Raw genomic sequence first — 16,190 nt, forward strand, 5'->3', positions numbered from 1 at the left:
ATCAGCCTGTAATGTCCTAACCAAACTAGGGATCATAAAGTAAGTTTTGTGATATTTTCCCACCGGGATTCGAACCCAGGACCTCCGGATCGTGAGCTTATCGCTGTACCACTGGACCATAGAGGCCGTTTCATTTGTTAACGTCGTAGCTCACTTACAAGAGTCAGTTTATGCGTGTGCGTCATACACATGTTCAGTTTAAAAGTAATTCGCTGATACAGGCCTAAAATGACAAAGAGCAACACATTATGTAGGTACCAACATGATAAAGTCAATGTAAAAATGACTGCAATTTGTTTGTTAGGCGTAAATAAATTAAAGTTTTCTCACGAGGGACAATAGCCTTTAGGAATGATTGGATTAAAAGGCGATAATTTACCTACCTACTGGTACGCACTATAGTCTTCAGAGGAGGCGCGAGTCAACCTCCAATACATTACATTTTGTATACATTCGTATTCGCAGGTCCACACAAAGCGTCTCGCGTCCGTCCATTGTGTGCGTCTGACCGTCCGTCCCTCAGACCAGCTCCCACGGTCAATTAGCGGCGCACAACAATGTGCTAATACGTCTGTGTCAGTCACTACTAGGAACGGCTGGAGGGTGGGAAACCTGAAACGTCCGCAGTTTATCAACGTGGTGATTACGACACTTTTTCTAGAAATTGAGAAATCCGCCTTCGGCCATTGGTCCCTTCCACTTTTACATCTTCATTCTATTTCCAAAGTATTTTGTTTCGATTTTGAATTTTGTTGTCATTGTATTAACATTCAATCCCTAACTGCTGTGCGATTCAAAAATTGTGACTTAAAGTAGAAATGCGATAAAATCGTTTATCGATTATGTTGTTTTATCGGTGACAGTTTGGACCAATTAAATACTTACTATAATCATTTTATAAGGGCCCTCACCACCCTCATGCCAAAGAATAAGGACTAATACTAAATACTCATGTGTAAAATAAACGGAAACCGCGTTTTGAACACAACATAAAATGGGCTCCTGGTTATATCCCAATTGAGGTAGTCAGAGGTGCATCCATTGCAAGATAAACTAAGTACCCACACCTCACTGAGTTTTCTGTTAGACCAAGGTGATGATAGGTTGTGCTGGTGAGTCGTACATAAGTAATGTTGAAATAGTTAATCACATCACAATGACTTCGTAAATAAGAACAAATGTCAGTGAGAAGTAGGTATTAATCAATGGAATTACCGCGGTAATTGTGTTCCATCGGCGGCGGCCCACGCGCGTCGCGTGACCCGCGCCCGTCCGGCGCGCGCGCCACTTGAGCGCGGCGCTCGCAAATTAACACAATACATTTGCTGCTCATACATACTATAGATACCTATGCAGTGCCGAAGAAAATCCTTTGCTACCAGCTATTCATTTCTCAGCTGTAAATTTTTGGATAGCTTTATCAATTTTATTTTTCGATAATTAATGGGAAACAATAAATGCACATGCATAAACAAATAGAATACACTAATAAATACACGCCTATAATACCAAACTCAAACTTTGAATCGCTATGTTTACTCATATTTTACACAAATATTACTTGTTGAGATGAGCCAAATGTAGTCGGATATTGTAACAAGCGACGTGCAACCATATTATATTTACCTTCATCCCTGTGCATGCAACGTTGCTACGGTAATGACTGAATTATACAATACTTTTAGGTCGAGTATTTATAAATTCAGATGCAATGTTATAAAAATGTAAACAAAATGTGAACCGCCGGCCCTTGTGCCCCGAGTACAGCTGTAACTTGTGTTGGTAATCGTCGCTCGCAGGAATTAACATTCGAGCCAATGTTATTATTGTGCACCGGTGATACATTTGTACATGCAGCTGCATTACGTTTCTTCAAATCACTATGTATGGATTCAGTGGTATACTTATGAGGAGATGATCTGCCTTATATTTATAAATAATATATTTTGCCTAATTACTATAACCTAACCTAATATGAACATATACGTACATATGACAAGAATAAGGTATATTATGTCGTATACGAGTATTTGGCGAGAGGTGGGGCTCCTTGGGTTACAGGCGCGATGTGTTGTGCGCAGGGTGTTATGAACATGGTTTTAGTAAAACAATAAATTGATTGAAAATTATGATGGTTCAAGTGTATAAGGAGTATGTAGGTAAGTACATTAAGTTATAATAATGGTATACCACACCGCTGGGTGTGCGTGGCGGGCGCCAAACATTAGCTGGTGCGTGACAAGGGTGCGCGTGTCGCGGCTGTAATAAATCGGTCGGCGGCTGCTTTGTACCGATTCTATTATTCTGATCCGATAAAAAAGGAATATGGTCGCGCCACCGCGGCCTAAACGCAGGAATGTTGTAGATTTTGTTTTAGGCGGCGCCGGCGCCGGCCGCATTAGTGTCCGCCGCCGACACCGCTTGCACATTAGCCCAGCGCGCGCGAATGCGTAGGAGCAGCGCCGCATAACAGCCTGCGCCGCACACGCCGCCCTCTACCCTGCATCCAAGACTTACGATATCAATTCCTCTGAATTGCCATGACACTTAGATTAAAGACAACCGAAGGGACACGTAATAGGTTTCTGTTAAAGGGTCGTATCGCTCACCCAACCCGATGAATTCTGGACCTCAAGAGCGGGCATTAGAGCAGGTATCCGGATGCGGGAGGCGCCCGCGGCCGCACGCCCACTTATCGCGTGTCCGTAGTCGTATATCTCGCGGCGCTAATGAGCCGCGCGCCGCCGCCTGCGCCCGCGACACCAGTCGACGCCAGACGACACCACTCAGGCCTCGCAGACACGCGGTGACAGATTTTCACTTTAGCACTAAAACGGAGTAGGCTATACCATTTGGGTCATTAAGGGTAGAAAAAACACCGGGCAACTGCGTATCTGAATCGCGCACTGAGGATTCCGTACATCCACACGAGATGTTCGTTATTACTTACATAACATAAATAGTCTATATAACGTCCCACTGCTGGGCACAGGCCTCCCCAATCAATCAATCAACCGTAGGGGTATGGAGCATACTCTACCTCGCTGTTCCACTAGAAGTGTTAGAGCGAATAACCTGAACCAACGGATTAACGTACCTCCCAAAGCACGGAATGTGAATACTTTTTTAGACAATCAGGCGATTCAGCCTGCACCTGCACTGTCCCCACCAACCAGACAAAGGACAGTCTGGACCGTGTTCGTCTCTGGCTGCTATCTGAAGATTATGCGTTATCAGTTAATCAAGTGCAAATAAGTTATTAATCCCAAAAAAAAATGCATTGCAATGTACTTATCCGAATTTTTCCTTTGTGCTATAAGATATTGCTTCCTGCCTTTCGTCATTCAATGTTAAGGGGTAATAAGTGACATAGGTTTTGAATGTGACTTGAGTGCGAGCGATTCAAAAACAAGGTCCTAGGATAGCTGTAACGTCCTGGCACGGAACCCCAAATAATTACCTTCACGACAATTTTATATCCATTTGGAAAAGTTCAAGTTCATAATTATTATTTATGTAGTTTATTACAGGTCAAAATAATTCTGTTATTTTGAAACTTGTTAATGAAAAATAATTTTATTATAAGTACGTATGAAATGTTTTATTTTTTCTATTTGTGTGTGGGCACAATAACTTAGTTACGTTAGACTACCCCAATCGGGAATATAGTCGTATGTACGTATGTATGAAATCATTTCTAGATTACTGTACCTATTATCTCAGTAATATTTGTACCTAAACAATTTAGGTACATTTACTGAAATTGAGAACTGTGGATGGATTGTGTGAAGGATGTGTGTGTGGAAGGTGAGCACTGATATGACGACTGACAGAATTCAATGGAAGAGATGTGTTGCGCCAACCACATTTAGAGTGATGAAGACATTTACTGAAATAATTAAATACGTAATATAAGGATACTAGCAATTGCTAATTTAAACATATTTTGCAGTGATAGTTCGTGTGTGTGTTTTGTGGTGGCACATAGGATTGTTTAAGTTTGTATTTTGTAGTAATGTTTGGTAGGTGCTGCTATTGTTACTGAAGTTTCTGGGCTGAAGCAGCGATGACGCTGGTTACCCCTCACCGAGTGGAGGTACTAATAATAAGTACTACTGTAGGTACCTCCTCGTACAATTCCCATGACCCGCTAGGAATGTACAATAAAACAAGTTATAGCAACTGTCGACCGCCGTGTGCGCCGGCGCCGCGTCGCTGCGCTAGCCGAATAAAAGACATCAACGCGCGACCGTTTTCCCAAAGTTTCTGTATTATCGTCTAAATGTGACACGTATTTGTTTGTTGTATACAAGTAAGTAAATGTTACCGTTTGTTCTAATTTCGTAAGTTGAAACATCCACAAGTCAGTCTATTGATATGAAACGCATACATTTAATATTTCCATCGAATGCATTTTACAATGACTTACATTCATTTTGTAATTTTGATTAATTTTGATTTTGTAATTTTGGATCCCCCGATACTTACCCCGGTGGGAAACAGACGTGAATTTATGTTGCACTTTAAGTAGGAAGCTGGCTAGGTGAATTAGGCACCTTAGTCTACCGCAGTGGTGTCACTCATGCTGAATACCTAATAATAGTGACGTGACGATTGTCACTCAACGAGATAGGTACTGGACACGTTATGGACATGACACATTCCACACGCAGAGGTCCATACATGTTGTATGGCGAGTGTGGCGACGCGCAAGCGGAGGACATAATCTGCTTAATTGATAACATTCGGTTTTCCGAACACAACAGCATAATATTGGCGATTGGATTTTAAACGAATGTTGGGCCTTATGACCTTAAATATAATACATTCGAATGTCGTCCTCCGAAATTAACAATTTAATTTAAGAACATAATTCGAAGATATGTATTTGCTTTCGTGGGAGGGCAGAGTACTTTATAGAGACGCTTCTACGGGGCAGTAGGTAGCGATGGCATGGCACTCTTTGGACGCTAATCAAATCTCTTAAGTCTCTGAGGACAGATGTGTAATCGTTTATAAGTACTAATAACAAGATAATGCGTAATTTGTTCGCTATTCATATTTATTTAGTATTATATCTATTATATTTATATAAGTACCGATACCATTTTGTGCCCAACACACGCATATCCACTATGGTTTTACTTGACATCTAGACTCTCTTCAAAAATTGTTCCAATTTGTTTTTATTTTTGTTTCTGTTGCATATTTACCTACCTATCCAATTCAAGTCCATTATCAATTTACTTACTGTCTGGTTTTTCTTTATATTTAAGTGTAATAAAAGTAAATTTACGTTAATTATGATAATTTTAGGATTACTACTAACAGATAGATAAAAACTTTTATACAAAGAAAAATTTTATTTATAAAAATGAAGATGTAAATTTTGAATGGTATTGTGTGATATGGTAATCAATAGTTCTTCATCCATTTTTCCTTTTTATTTTATACTTTTTAGTGTTTTGAAACGAAACACAAAAATTTTCCAATTTATTTTCCAACGCGCGGGAAAATGGCGGCAAATGTATACTTTTTTTTTTATAGTATATCTATGGCACCAAACAATGTAAAGGTGCCAGTTTCCAGGTCAAAAAAAAAAGCAACAACAATGCTTTTTTGGCGACATTATAGTACAGTTACACTTTGTAAACAATGCTTTTATATGCCATAGAGCGTACACTTTTTCAAAGAGTTTAATTATGTATGTACTTATATTAGACTTTTTGGTTATTTAAATGCCAGATTAAAGTAGAGGAGTAGAAAAAATACTATAACGTATTAAGTACGTACTTAAATACAGCCAGCGCCATCTAGCGGCAGTCGCTTGTATCACTGGCACGCGCACGCCGCTTACAGGCGTCGCTGGTGACGTAAAGCTTCCATCAAAGTCCGCGGCTGGTAAGCCTCTAATACAACTTCAGTTTACCCATCTTTTATAAGTACAGCTACCGACATTTCCTACATTTACTATATACGTTAGATTTGTCTAATATTATTTAATATCTACAGTAGAGTCATTGTAATAAGCAAAATGTAGTAACATTGATCTTTTGTTAGAACCTTGTTTGTTTAGTGTCACTGGATGTGACGGAATTCCACATGTATCAGGTAGATGGCAGCACTAAATACTTCAAAAAGTTTACAACTCTAGTGGTTATTAAAACATTTCACTCACGATGTCAAGTTCTGGGTGCGATTCCCGGGGTCATTACTTTGAAACTTTAAGTCATTACTGACAAATCAACTGATTATCTACAAATTTCGTGCTTCGGAACAGATGTAAATCTTAAGTATCATAGAATAAATACTACCTATCAACTTTTTTTTGTTAATATCTGAGAACAATAAGTACTTTCTTTTCTTTTATAACCACCTATTACGTAGATAAAGAAGGGGACCACGTTGATATCACGTGGTTTCCAGGGATTGTGCCCCGTTAATGGCAACAGGCTCGTCCCCTATTACATGGGACTTAAACATAGCTGGCGAGGAGGTGGGTGTATTACTACATACATCTCTGCCTGCCCTTTCGGAGACAGGCGTGATGCTATGTTATGTTGTACAGAAGGGACACAGCCCCGCGCCGGTACTAGCTTGACTTGCTTTGTGATATGTGTGTGACCCTAGACTCCAGGCAAAATACCCTCACCCAGAGAAATCCACTAAAGGTATGGTACCGTATTCGTAATTTTAAACCTTATAAGTGATCAGATATTGTTCTCGGTACCGCTCGTCGTCCGCAGGCACAATATCACAAATTACTGAGTAATTGTAGAGATTTAATTTAGCGATAAGAAACGTTTTTACCAACACGATGGCGACTGATAACGACGGACTGATAACCAAAGAAAACAAGGCTTAGCGATTTATTTATTTTGTCGTAATTATATTTTATAATCTTTCATTTATACAAATAAATTCTCCTTAATGTAATTACTTACACTTATTTCTATGGAATTAATATAAATAGTAGAGGCCTGTACAAGTCGCTCGACACACACACACACATACAAACGCACTCATAATTCCATCAGTCTTGCACACAAACATACAATCTTTGGCACACGCGTGATACAACAAATTCACTAACTTAATAAATTCGTTCGCGATCAGTTATATAGTGTACTTGGTCCCTGAACGACACTGGGGCAATTTAATGTCTCACGGCACTTTGGTACGGGTTCATTGAACTAGATGTAACTGGCAAGTATCGGCCTGCCCACCCTGTAAGCAGGTTGATGGCACGGCGGCTGGAATCTGCGCCCGCGTCGGCTCTAGCGCGGGTACCCTGCAAAGTGACGCACTTGTTAGATACTGCGATCTCGTCGCCATGGAATCCACAATGGGTGCTGCTAAGTTTCTGCTCTAATGTGGTGGCCACTTTACAATTGTTATGGCTGACGTAGTGGGTGTGCCAGTAGCTACCAGCTACGTTTGTCTCCAAAGTAGTGCAAAGTTAGAAGTAATGTTGCAAGTATTCGCTACGTCAGAATGTGTCAATGCTTCGGGTTGGGAAGGTGTCTGACGTCATCACACAAGAGGCCGTGCCGGATATTTGCCCTCGTGTTGACAGGAGTGTTGCACAGGAAGTTAATATCGGCGTGTTAGATCAGTTTTTTTACGGAATTTAAATCTTATTAGCACTTTTGATCTACCTATCAGGTGCTTTGCTTATGGTAGGTTTTAAGCTGTTTACCCAGAATTAAAATACTAAACAAAAAATCGAGACTCAGTATCACTTTAGTCTTGGACTTATGTTTAGTGTAGGTGAGTCACACATAGATGACGCATGTTTTGATGCTTAAAATTTTCATATAAGCCAATAGATAACCTTACATCTAGGTTCCCATCAGGTGACCGTCACCAGAAGAAATTGCATTAGTTACAGGAAATAGTAAGTAAGAACTAAGAATGTCTATTTGAGTGGATATGAAGCGAGTTAATAAGAAGCGAAGCCCTCAGAGTAAGGTGCAGCGGCCAGAGAGTGCAGAGACAGGGGAGAACCTCGGTGGTGACGCGGCACGGGGCCGGCGCGGGGCGGCGGCGGCGGCGGTCAGTACTGGTGCAGAGCGGGTGCCGCGCCTGTGCCGCGCGGCTCCAGCGCGGCGTACAGCGGCGGCAGGCAGCGCGCGGTCGCCTCCGCTGCAGGCAGCGCGACATACCACACCCCATACGCACTCGGGTACGAAAACTTTCACATGCCCCCGCACCTCGCTACTGAATGCTGTCCTACACGCGGGGCCGTGGCGGGCGGTGCCGCGAGATGGTAGTGTGGTATGCGAGTGGGACAGATGAAAGTTTTCATAGTGTCGACGGTGCAGATGTGTAGGGGGTGTGAGTGTGAGGCGTGTGGGTGGTGTGTGTGGTGTGGGGCGAGTGTGGCGGGTACCAACCGGCGAGCGGCGCCGGCGGCCGTGCGGGCCCGCTGTGTGCGCCGCCCATGCTCTTGGGCTTGCGCTTGCGCGTCTGGATGCCGTCCTTCTTCATGCTCAGCGGCCGGTTCACCTGCAACAGGCACAGTTACGTGAGCAGGTCCCGAAGGTGACCCGAGGTGTCTCAGCGGCGCGTGCGACTGGAGCGCCGAGTGACGTCGGCGCCGGTGACTACGACGGGGGAACTCCTCGTAATCTGCACCACGCGCTCCTATCATCCTTTAAACAAGCGTATCTACTCGTGAGGAGATAATTGATAAAAGATTATTTATCTCATTATGAATATTCGTGGTCGCGCGATGATAATTCTCTATCAGTCGGTAGCCCCGCGTTTATCTCACGAGATTAGATGAGACCCTGTGTTTTGATTTTTTATACAGGCCCAATATTTGCCGAGGAGTTCCCTGATAACTGCACGCGGCGATTAGATACCTCGCCGGTAATCGTGCGGCCACACCGCGCACCGCATGCGCCACAGTAGCGCGCCGCGCGCGGTACTCACGTTGTGCAGCTTGTAGTAGAGGCCGCACGCGTTGCAGACGGGCTCGCCGTTGTTGTTGCGGCGCCACAGCGTCGTGTTGGAGGTGCGGCAGTTGGCGCACGTCACGCCCACGCGCCGGTTGCCGTTCGTCGGCTGCGGGGGGGGACACACGTCAGTGGCCTGCATGTGACACTCAATACACAAGATAGAACTTCTTCCATGATCTAGTAATACTAAATAGATATAGAGATGAATTTATATGTTACAAATCTGATAGTAGGGTTGACGAAGCACGTCATTGAAGAATACAGCAGAGGAGGATGTGAGGAGGAATTAGTGCGTACCAGGGCCTGCTGCGGCTTGGCCTTCTGCCCCTTGAGCGGCGGGCGGTTGACGCCGTTGATGCGCGTGTAGAGGCCGCACGCGTTGCACAGGTAGTGGCCGGTGCCGTCGCGGCGCCACAGCGGCGTCGTCGCCGCCGCGCAGTTCACGCACTCCTTCACCTCGCCCATGCCCGCCATGTCTGCTAACACAATGATACCTACATGTAGCATGCACTGTTCACTCGCTAATTAGCAAAACACACACATACACACGCACAATAATTGACTTCCGCTTCAAAGAAAGAAGAAAGGAAGTGAGACCATTGATGTAAATTAGTGTACTCACTGGGGTCGAACTGGTCGTCGATGGGCAGCAGGTTGTGCGGCGCCCAGGCCTGCGCGGGCGCCGCGTATCCCTCCACTAGCAGCCCCGCCTCGTAGCCCGACACCGGCACGTACTCCACGCCGCCGCCGCCCAGGTAGTGTTCGCCCACACCGCCCACAGAGCCCACGCCACCCACACCGCCCACGGAGCCCACCTTGTACTGCACTGCGTTGCCGTGCGTGTACAGCGTCACCTGCTGGGGACACGGGTGGATATGGTCACTCGTCTAGTTGGTTGGTACGTAAGATAGCACGAGAGTAAGGGCAAGATGTTACTTGTTGTGAGTTGGGGCTGGGTGGCGCCTCGTAGATGGCCTGCGACTGCGGCACGACGGAGCCGTACACGACGTGCGAGCGCGCCGGCAGCGACGACGACGACAGCGTGGGGTCGGAGCGGTACAGCAGCTGGCCGGGGGGCGACTCGCCCTCCCGCGCCCCGCCGCCCCCGCCGCCGCCGCCGCCCCCGCCCCCGCCCCCGCCGTACAGCGTCAGCAGCTCCTTGCCGGCGCCGTACTGGTAGGCGCCGGCCGCGCCGCCGTACACGGGGCTGCCGCTCGAGTACGCGTACCCGCCGTGCACCGACGTCACCGGCTGCAGGCTCGCGTACGTGCCCGCGCGCGCCTCACTCTCACCCCGCGACTCGTATTTCACCTACATAGTACATTCATCATTATAATACTTTAGTAGTAGAAAGAAAATTACGAAGGAATATCGAAGCAGTAGCAACCGTACCTGCTGGTAAGCGACGCCGACGGCCTGCTGGTTGCTGAGCGCGGTGGTTTGTATCATCTCGAGCGCGCCGGCCGCCTGGTCGGCCAGCACGGCGGAGTAGCGCGCGTCGTCGCCGCCGCCGTACTGCAGCGTGTCGGGGGCCGCGTCCTCCGCGTCGGGCTCGGCCGCCACGATGACGTGGTGCGGCGCGGCGCCGTAGCGCAGCGCCAGGCCGCGCGGGTAGGGCGGCCGGCCGCGGTACTGCGGCGCGGCGCCGCGCGGCGCGGGCCCGCCGGGCGCGGCGCCGCGGCTGAAGGCCAGGTAGCGCGCCGCGTCCGCGTCCGCCAGCCGCAGCCGCTCCTCGTCGTAGTGGTGGTGGCGCTCGTCCTCCTGCTTGTAGGGCGCGTCCTCCAGTGGCGGCGGCTCCGGCGGCTCGTCCTTGACGCCGTCGTCGGGCAGCTCCTCGCCCTCCGTGATGTGCCCGGCCGCCGTGATGGTGCGCAGCGCGCGCCGCGACTGGATCACGCTGGGCGGCGGCGGCTCGCCGCCCACCGGTGTCTCGCCGCGCAGCTCTGCGCGCGGCTCGGCGGGCGGTGGCTCGTCACGCGACTCGTTCTTCACGAGCTGCAGCGCGCCCTCGTCTGGCGCGCCCTCCTGCGCCGGCATCGACGACTCCGCGTCCATCCTGCTCCTGCCGGTGACAAACAGTTTTGACGGCGTCACGAAGGCTCCTAGAATAACAATGTAATATGGCTCGCGACTCTTATCTCGGGGTTTTTAACCTCATTTCTTAGAAAGAAATCACTTAGCGTGTAAATTTAAATTTAACAGTTTGAAAGTAAATAGTGCGCACGTTATCCGGATCGGCGGCGGCGCCGGCTCTGGGCAAACAGCGCGCCGGAAGAGCTGCGGGAGGAAGTACCGTCTTGAACTCTCCGACCAGGCACTGTGACACACACCACAGAAGCGTCGTTGCAATGTATTCTTTCATACAAACGTATGTTTATTTTATTACAATGACATCATCCATATCAGTTCAGGTACAACAATATAAGTATCTAATTATGTACTGAACCGATCGCGAAGGTGAAGTCTATTCCCTTGATGCAGGAAGCTAAACGTGTTTGGCAATAAGTAGAACGTTCTTCACTAAACTCATGTGAGTAAAACCTGCGTTCTGGCACACCCCGGACACTTCATAAAAAACACCTCGTTTTACACAAACACTACACATTGACATTATCGTACGCGCGCTTCTGTGTGTATGACGTCTGACGCCATACGATTAAAGACTAAATTATGTCCGAGGGGTGAGGTAAATCTAGCTCAGCCGCTGGTGGAGAGCGGAGAGTTTCCGTTCTATACGTAGTATTATTCCTTATTCTATGGTTCTGGTCCTCCGTGGCGTGCTTGCTCCAGGCAAGTCGCGGGACACCCCGCCGCCCGCGCCCCCGCCCCGCCCCGCACCGCTGTGGCGTGCTTGTAAATCACACCTCCTGGACTTGCTGCCTCTGTGTTATATCAGCTCCGACGAGCAACTCACAACACTGCGTGTATACTTACAACTACGCCGTTGGCATTATTACATAGGTATACACGATGAATTAGAGACAGACATTTCAAATTGGTACTTTGGAAAGGATGTTAATAATATTTTAGGCTCCACTGTTCTAAAAGGGATTATCGAAATTGACAGGGTGACATCCTACGGATAAAGTTTTTCTGGTAGACGAATTGAAAGATGTATGTACTAAGCACACTGTTTTGTTGACTTGACATGAATCAATAGACATCACAATGAAAATGAACTTGCACTAATCTTAGAGTAGTAAGTACTTATAGAGAGCGAAGTGATGAAGGGAAAGATCAAAGTCATTAAATAAAAGAAAGCTGTGTATTGTAATTTCACGAATATTTTAACGAATGGTGAATTTATACAGGTAAAATTAAAAAATATTTTTTTGCCTCTTTTTAATCCTGTTTGTCGCGAGTCATTGGATATTGAGATTATTATAGTTGGGGAGAGTCGGCGCCGACGGCGGCTGCGTGGCCATGTCGCTCATGTGTTTCAAGATATACATAGAATAGCTACCTACCTGCCTATTTCGTGAAAATATTTAGCGAATTTAACAGGGACATAGAATCAATAAATAAGTACGATGTAGAGACACCACCGTGTACAGTAACTTATTATTACCTCTTCCAGCAGACCACATATTATGTTCAATATATTCAACGAGGATATGCCAAATCATTTAACCCTTGATAATATCAATCGAATATGTCTACGCGAATACCGTAATTCCCACCAATTGAATAGTTTTCATCCCAAAAAAAAGGAAAATACTAATCTTTGCTTATTTGTAGCAAGTTAAAAAATATTCCAGCAAAAATATACTCATATTGAGTATATACTACTGACCTATTTATAAATATTAATATTTGTTCCTTACTCTAGATGATGAAAATCGTTTCGCCGGAGTAACTGGCTGGAATACCAAATAATTGATGTGCAAGATCACATACTTAGTTGTAAATAAGTAAATTATTTATTTATTTATTTTATTATAATAATCACCACAATTTGTTACCGCAATAACTACGTAGGTATGTCGTCCTATTTTTATTACGTGTAGTATAAAACATTCAATTTCATGTTGGGCCACAATTATTATTCCTGTATCTTTTTCATATACTTTTAATATTATATAAGATAAATAAATAATGGTAATATTGTCTATAAGCAAACTTAAATTCACGAATTTCATTTAGAAGAGAAGCATAAGTATTATAGGTAATAAGCACCTATTTTCCAATCACTATGTATTCCATCAACTTTTTAAGCAATAGCTTTTACAGTTAATATTTTAATATAATTCATAACAGTGAGTGGTTTACTCGTTTCGAAATAAAATGACATTCTGCAAGATCGTGCGCACAATTCTGACAAAAATGGAATAAAAATATTGTCAAGATAAAAAAAAGTTGAATTGCGTTGATAACGATAACGATGGTAGAGATATGTTACCTATATTTTCAAAAAAACTATATTCAATATTATAACAATAAAGTACAAAGAAAAGGCTGAAATAATTAGGCAAATTGAATGAGAAATCACTGCCAGGAGGACACAGATGGTGCTCTACTGTGGCCACGGCACAAAGTCTAGGAGGGTAGTGACGGAGGGGTGAGACAAGAAGCAGCTGGCACTTACCAGTGTGTGTGCCTGCGCTATCCGCCTGCGGGTCCTCGCGAGCTGGTTGACTCGGGCGCAGAGTGAGCTACGGCGGAGCGCGGTCCGTCGCGGGCGAGTGTGTGGAGTACAGCGCGCAGGTTTTCCGCCGCGTCCCCTCCCCCGCCGTGCCGCGCCGCTCCCCGCTGCGCTGGGCGCGCTTTCCCGGCCGCTCGTGTGTTGTGTGTGTGTGTATGCGCCCGCGCTCGTGTGTGCGCCGCCGCCGCTCATTGGTCGCCGCGCGCTACACCGGGGGCTACTCGTGATTTTCAGTGCTTCTTTCGTAGCAACGGCACCAGAATATACTTGTTATACAGATATAGTTTTTATTTCCCATAAACTGTCATATTTTGACCTACAGGAAGCAAATACTCATCAATGTATATAAACTGCTTACTAAACTACTTCACATCGGCCGTCAGCTGCGTCTATGTATGTAGAGTATAGGCATAGGTATTATTAAGATCAACCCTCGTGATAACAAACAATCGACCCTTACTGGATCGTGTTTTCGCTTATAACATAGCATAATTCTCAAATAAAATATATGTCACATACTAATAAATAAGTTGTCTATATAAAAGATTGCATATTCGTTTTTTAATACTTTTCCTGTTCTAGAACCTAAGCCCCAGTAGATGGGAAATTGATAAAATCATTTCATTACTTTACCTATGTACCGAAGGCTGGCCATGTTTCACCCAAATTACCTACCTATTTATTATCAACTGATATATCAGATAATCTCAATTTCAATGACACTGCATAAAATGGTAATTAAGTAATTGTACATGAGTCTACAATATAAAAACATTATAACTACTTACCTATATTTGGATGCAGATAGAGGCAGAGCCGGGACCCGATGATGGCTTGAGCAAGAGACTGAGTGGTGGCCGCTCCGAACAGAGACTGATGGAGAGGAAACATACGAGGGACGCTAAGGTTCTCTTCACTCAACAACTCTAATGGGTGGCAAGCTTTACCGACAGTGTTATTGAGATGTTCCATACATCTTCTTCTATCGTGTGGATTGTGAACCCTGGTGTCAGGGTTATTACTGAGCCGCAATCGGCCCCTGACATGACTCATGTAACAACTGAGTACTTACATCAGTAAGTAATAACCGGGACCAATGGCTTAACGTGCCTTCCGAAGCACGGATCTTTTTACTTTTTGGACACCAGGTGAACAGCCTGTAATGTCCTAACCAAACTAGGGATCACAAAGTGATTTTTGTGATTTGTCCCCACCACCGGATCGTGAGCACAACGCTCAACCACTGGTCCACGAGGCCGTTCAATACATGAATTCGAAGGATTCGAACACGCAACTATCAGAGTTATCGGGCCGTTAGACGAGTTCGAATGCAAGCGCAAGAAGATTCCAAAAAGTTTGTACGTAGTAGGTATATTCACACTTGAGCGAGGGTGTTCCTCCACTGTGGCCGGTACGAGCCTCCTTCAATAACTGCAGGTACTTACTTCCTAATACTCACAAAACGCTGTTATTTCGAGATATTTAGTCAAAGTACATCAACCCACACGAGTAGGAGAGTCAAAGTACAAAAGAGTATAGCATTCTTTGTGTAGCACGTATAGTGTACATGCCGGCCAAGTGGTTGATGCCATCTGAACTGAGGCAAATCTACATACAATACGTCACGTCAAAAAAAGATAATATTCGTAGAAGAAGAATGTTTGTGTGTACCTACTACATAGCTGGTGTTTTTGCCTATGCGCATGCGAGTACATGACGATCACAATTTATAGTTCTAAATTGTCATGATACCTGCAAGGCAGCTGTATATTTCCATGAGAGTATTATTTTAAAGTAAGTATTACTATTTATTGCTCGGCGAGGACATTAATCCAGGCTGAGCCCCGAATTTACGCGAATAAATTTAATGATAGGTGTTTAAACAATAATCGTATTTACGATAGGCATCGCTATAAAAATGTCGATAAGTCGGTAATGCGCGATACGTTATCAGCAGCTTACTTGAGACATCGATCATCGGTCTAATTACTCGATACCATCGCGGTGCGCCCGCGGCGGTGAGGCGGACAACCAGGGGAACAAACAGGTCTTTAGCACCACTTGGCGACCATGCTCTTGTGACTTTTATGATAAAAGCAACTTTTGAATTAAAATATCAGTAAAAAAGAGGATCCAGGCTCGGCTACAGAGAGATATTGCTTTTATTAACATGAAGACTTCTTACACGAATCGCGTAGCTTGTATGCGGAATATACAATTGAAGCTCAGATCTGTTTCTCTGCACTTACTGAACCTGAAAAATGTTCAGGTCCGGTTTTTTACAGAAGCAACCAGCGCCTGTCTAACCTTTCAACCCGGAAGGAAAACCAGCTCAATAGAGGTTAAGTCATTATTATATGACCTCTGAAACGCATGTTCCTTCGCCGCTGAGCTCGTGGTAAACATGTATGATCAAATCATGAACTGGAAAACATTGGTTTAGAGTCAAACGTTCTTCCAACGGCTTACAACGCTAACACAAGTAAGTAGCGGCGGTCTGTCTCACGACATCCATGATTTGGACAGTGGAACTGAGATTCAAGGGGATTTTCCAAAATGGTGATGTTGTTGAAACCTAAAGAGAG

The 16,190-nt window shown here is 45.1% G+C and overlaps 1 protein-coding gene across 1 annotated transcript; it reads right to left on the bottom strand.

The window, feature by feature from the left end:
• Positions 1 to 6,866: 6,866 nt before the first annotated feature.
• Positions 6,867 to 13,685, bottom strand: LOC126382281 (transcription factor GATA-4-like). The gene is made up of 8 exons (XM_050032097.1): positions 13,549 to 13,685; positions 10,356 to 11,025; positions 9,900 to 10,274; positions 9,586 to 9,817; positions 9,261 to 9,439; positions 8,938 to 9,069; positions 8,397 to 8,508; positions 6,867 to 7,291 (listed from the first exon to the last, which is right to left on the bottom strand). The coding sequence occupies exons 2-8, from the start codon at positions 11,016 to 11,018 to the stop codon at positions 7,278 to 7,280; spliced, it is 1,707 nt and encodes a 568-aa protein (XP_049888054.1). The 5' UTR covers positions 11,019 to 11,025; positions 13,549 to 13,685; the 3' UTR covers positions 6,867 to 7,277.
• Positions 13,686 to 16,190: the final 2,505 nt, after the last annotated feature.

The sequence above is a fragment of the Pectinophora gossypiella genome, chromosome 3 (genome assembly GCF_024362695.1).
Source record: "Pectinophora gossypiella chromosome 3, ilPecGoss1.1, whole genome shotgun sequence".
NCBI classification, from domain to species: domain Eukaryota; kingdom Metazoa; phylum Arthropoda; class Insecta; order Lepidoptera; family Gelechiidae; genus Pectinophora; species Pectinophora gossypiella.

Excerpts from the sequence above, each read along its gene's own strand:
- LOC126382281 (XM_050032097.1), bottom strand. The coding sequence starts at position 11,018 with ATGGACGCGGAGTCGTCGATGCCGGCGCAGGAGGGCGCGCCAGACGAG. Across the intron at positions 9,818-9,899 it reads CCAGCCCCAACTCACAACAA|GTGACGCTGTACACGCACGG; the intron begins GTAACATCTTGC and ends TGTCCCCAGCAG. Across the intron at positions 9,070-9,260 it reads CCAAGCCGCAGCAGGCCCTG|CCGACGAACGGCAACCGGCG; the intron begins GTACGCACTAAT and ends CCCCCCCCGCAG.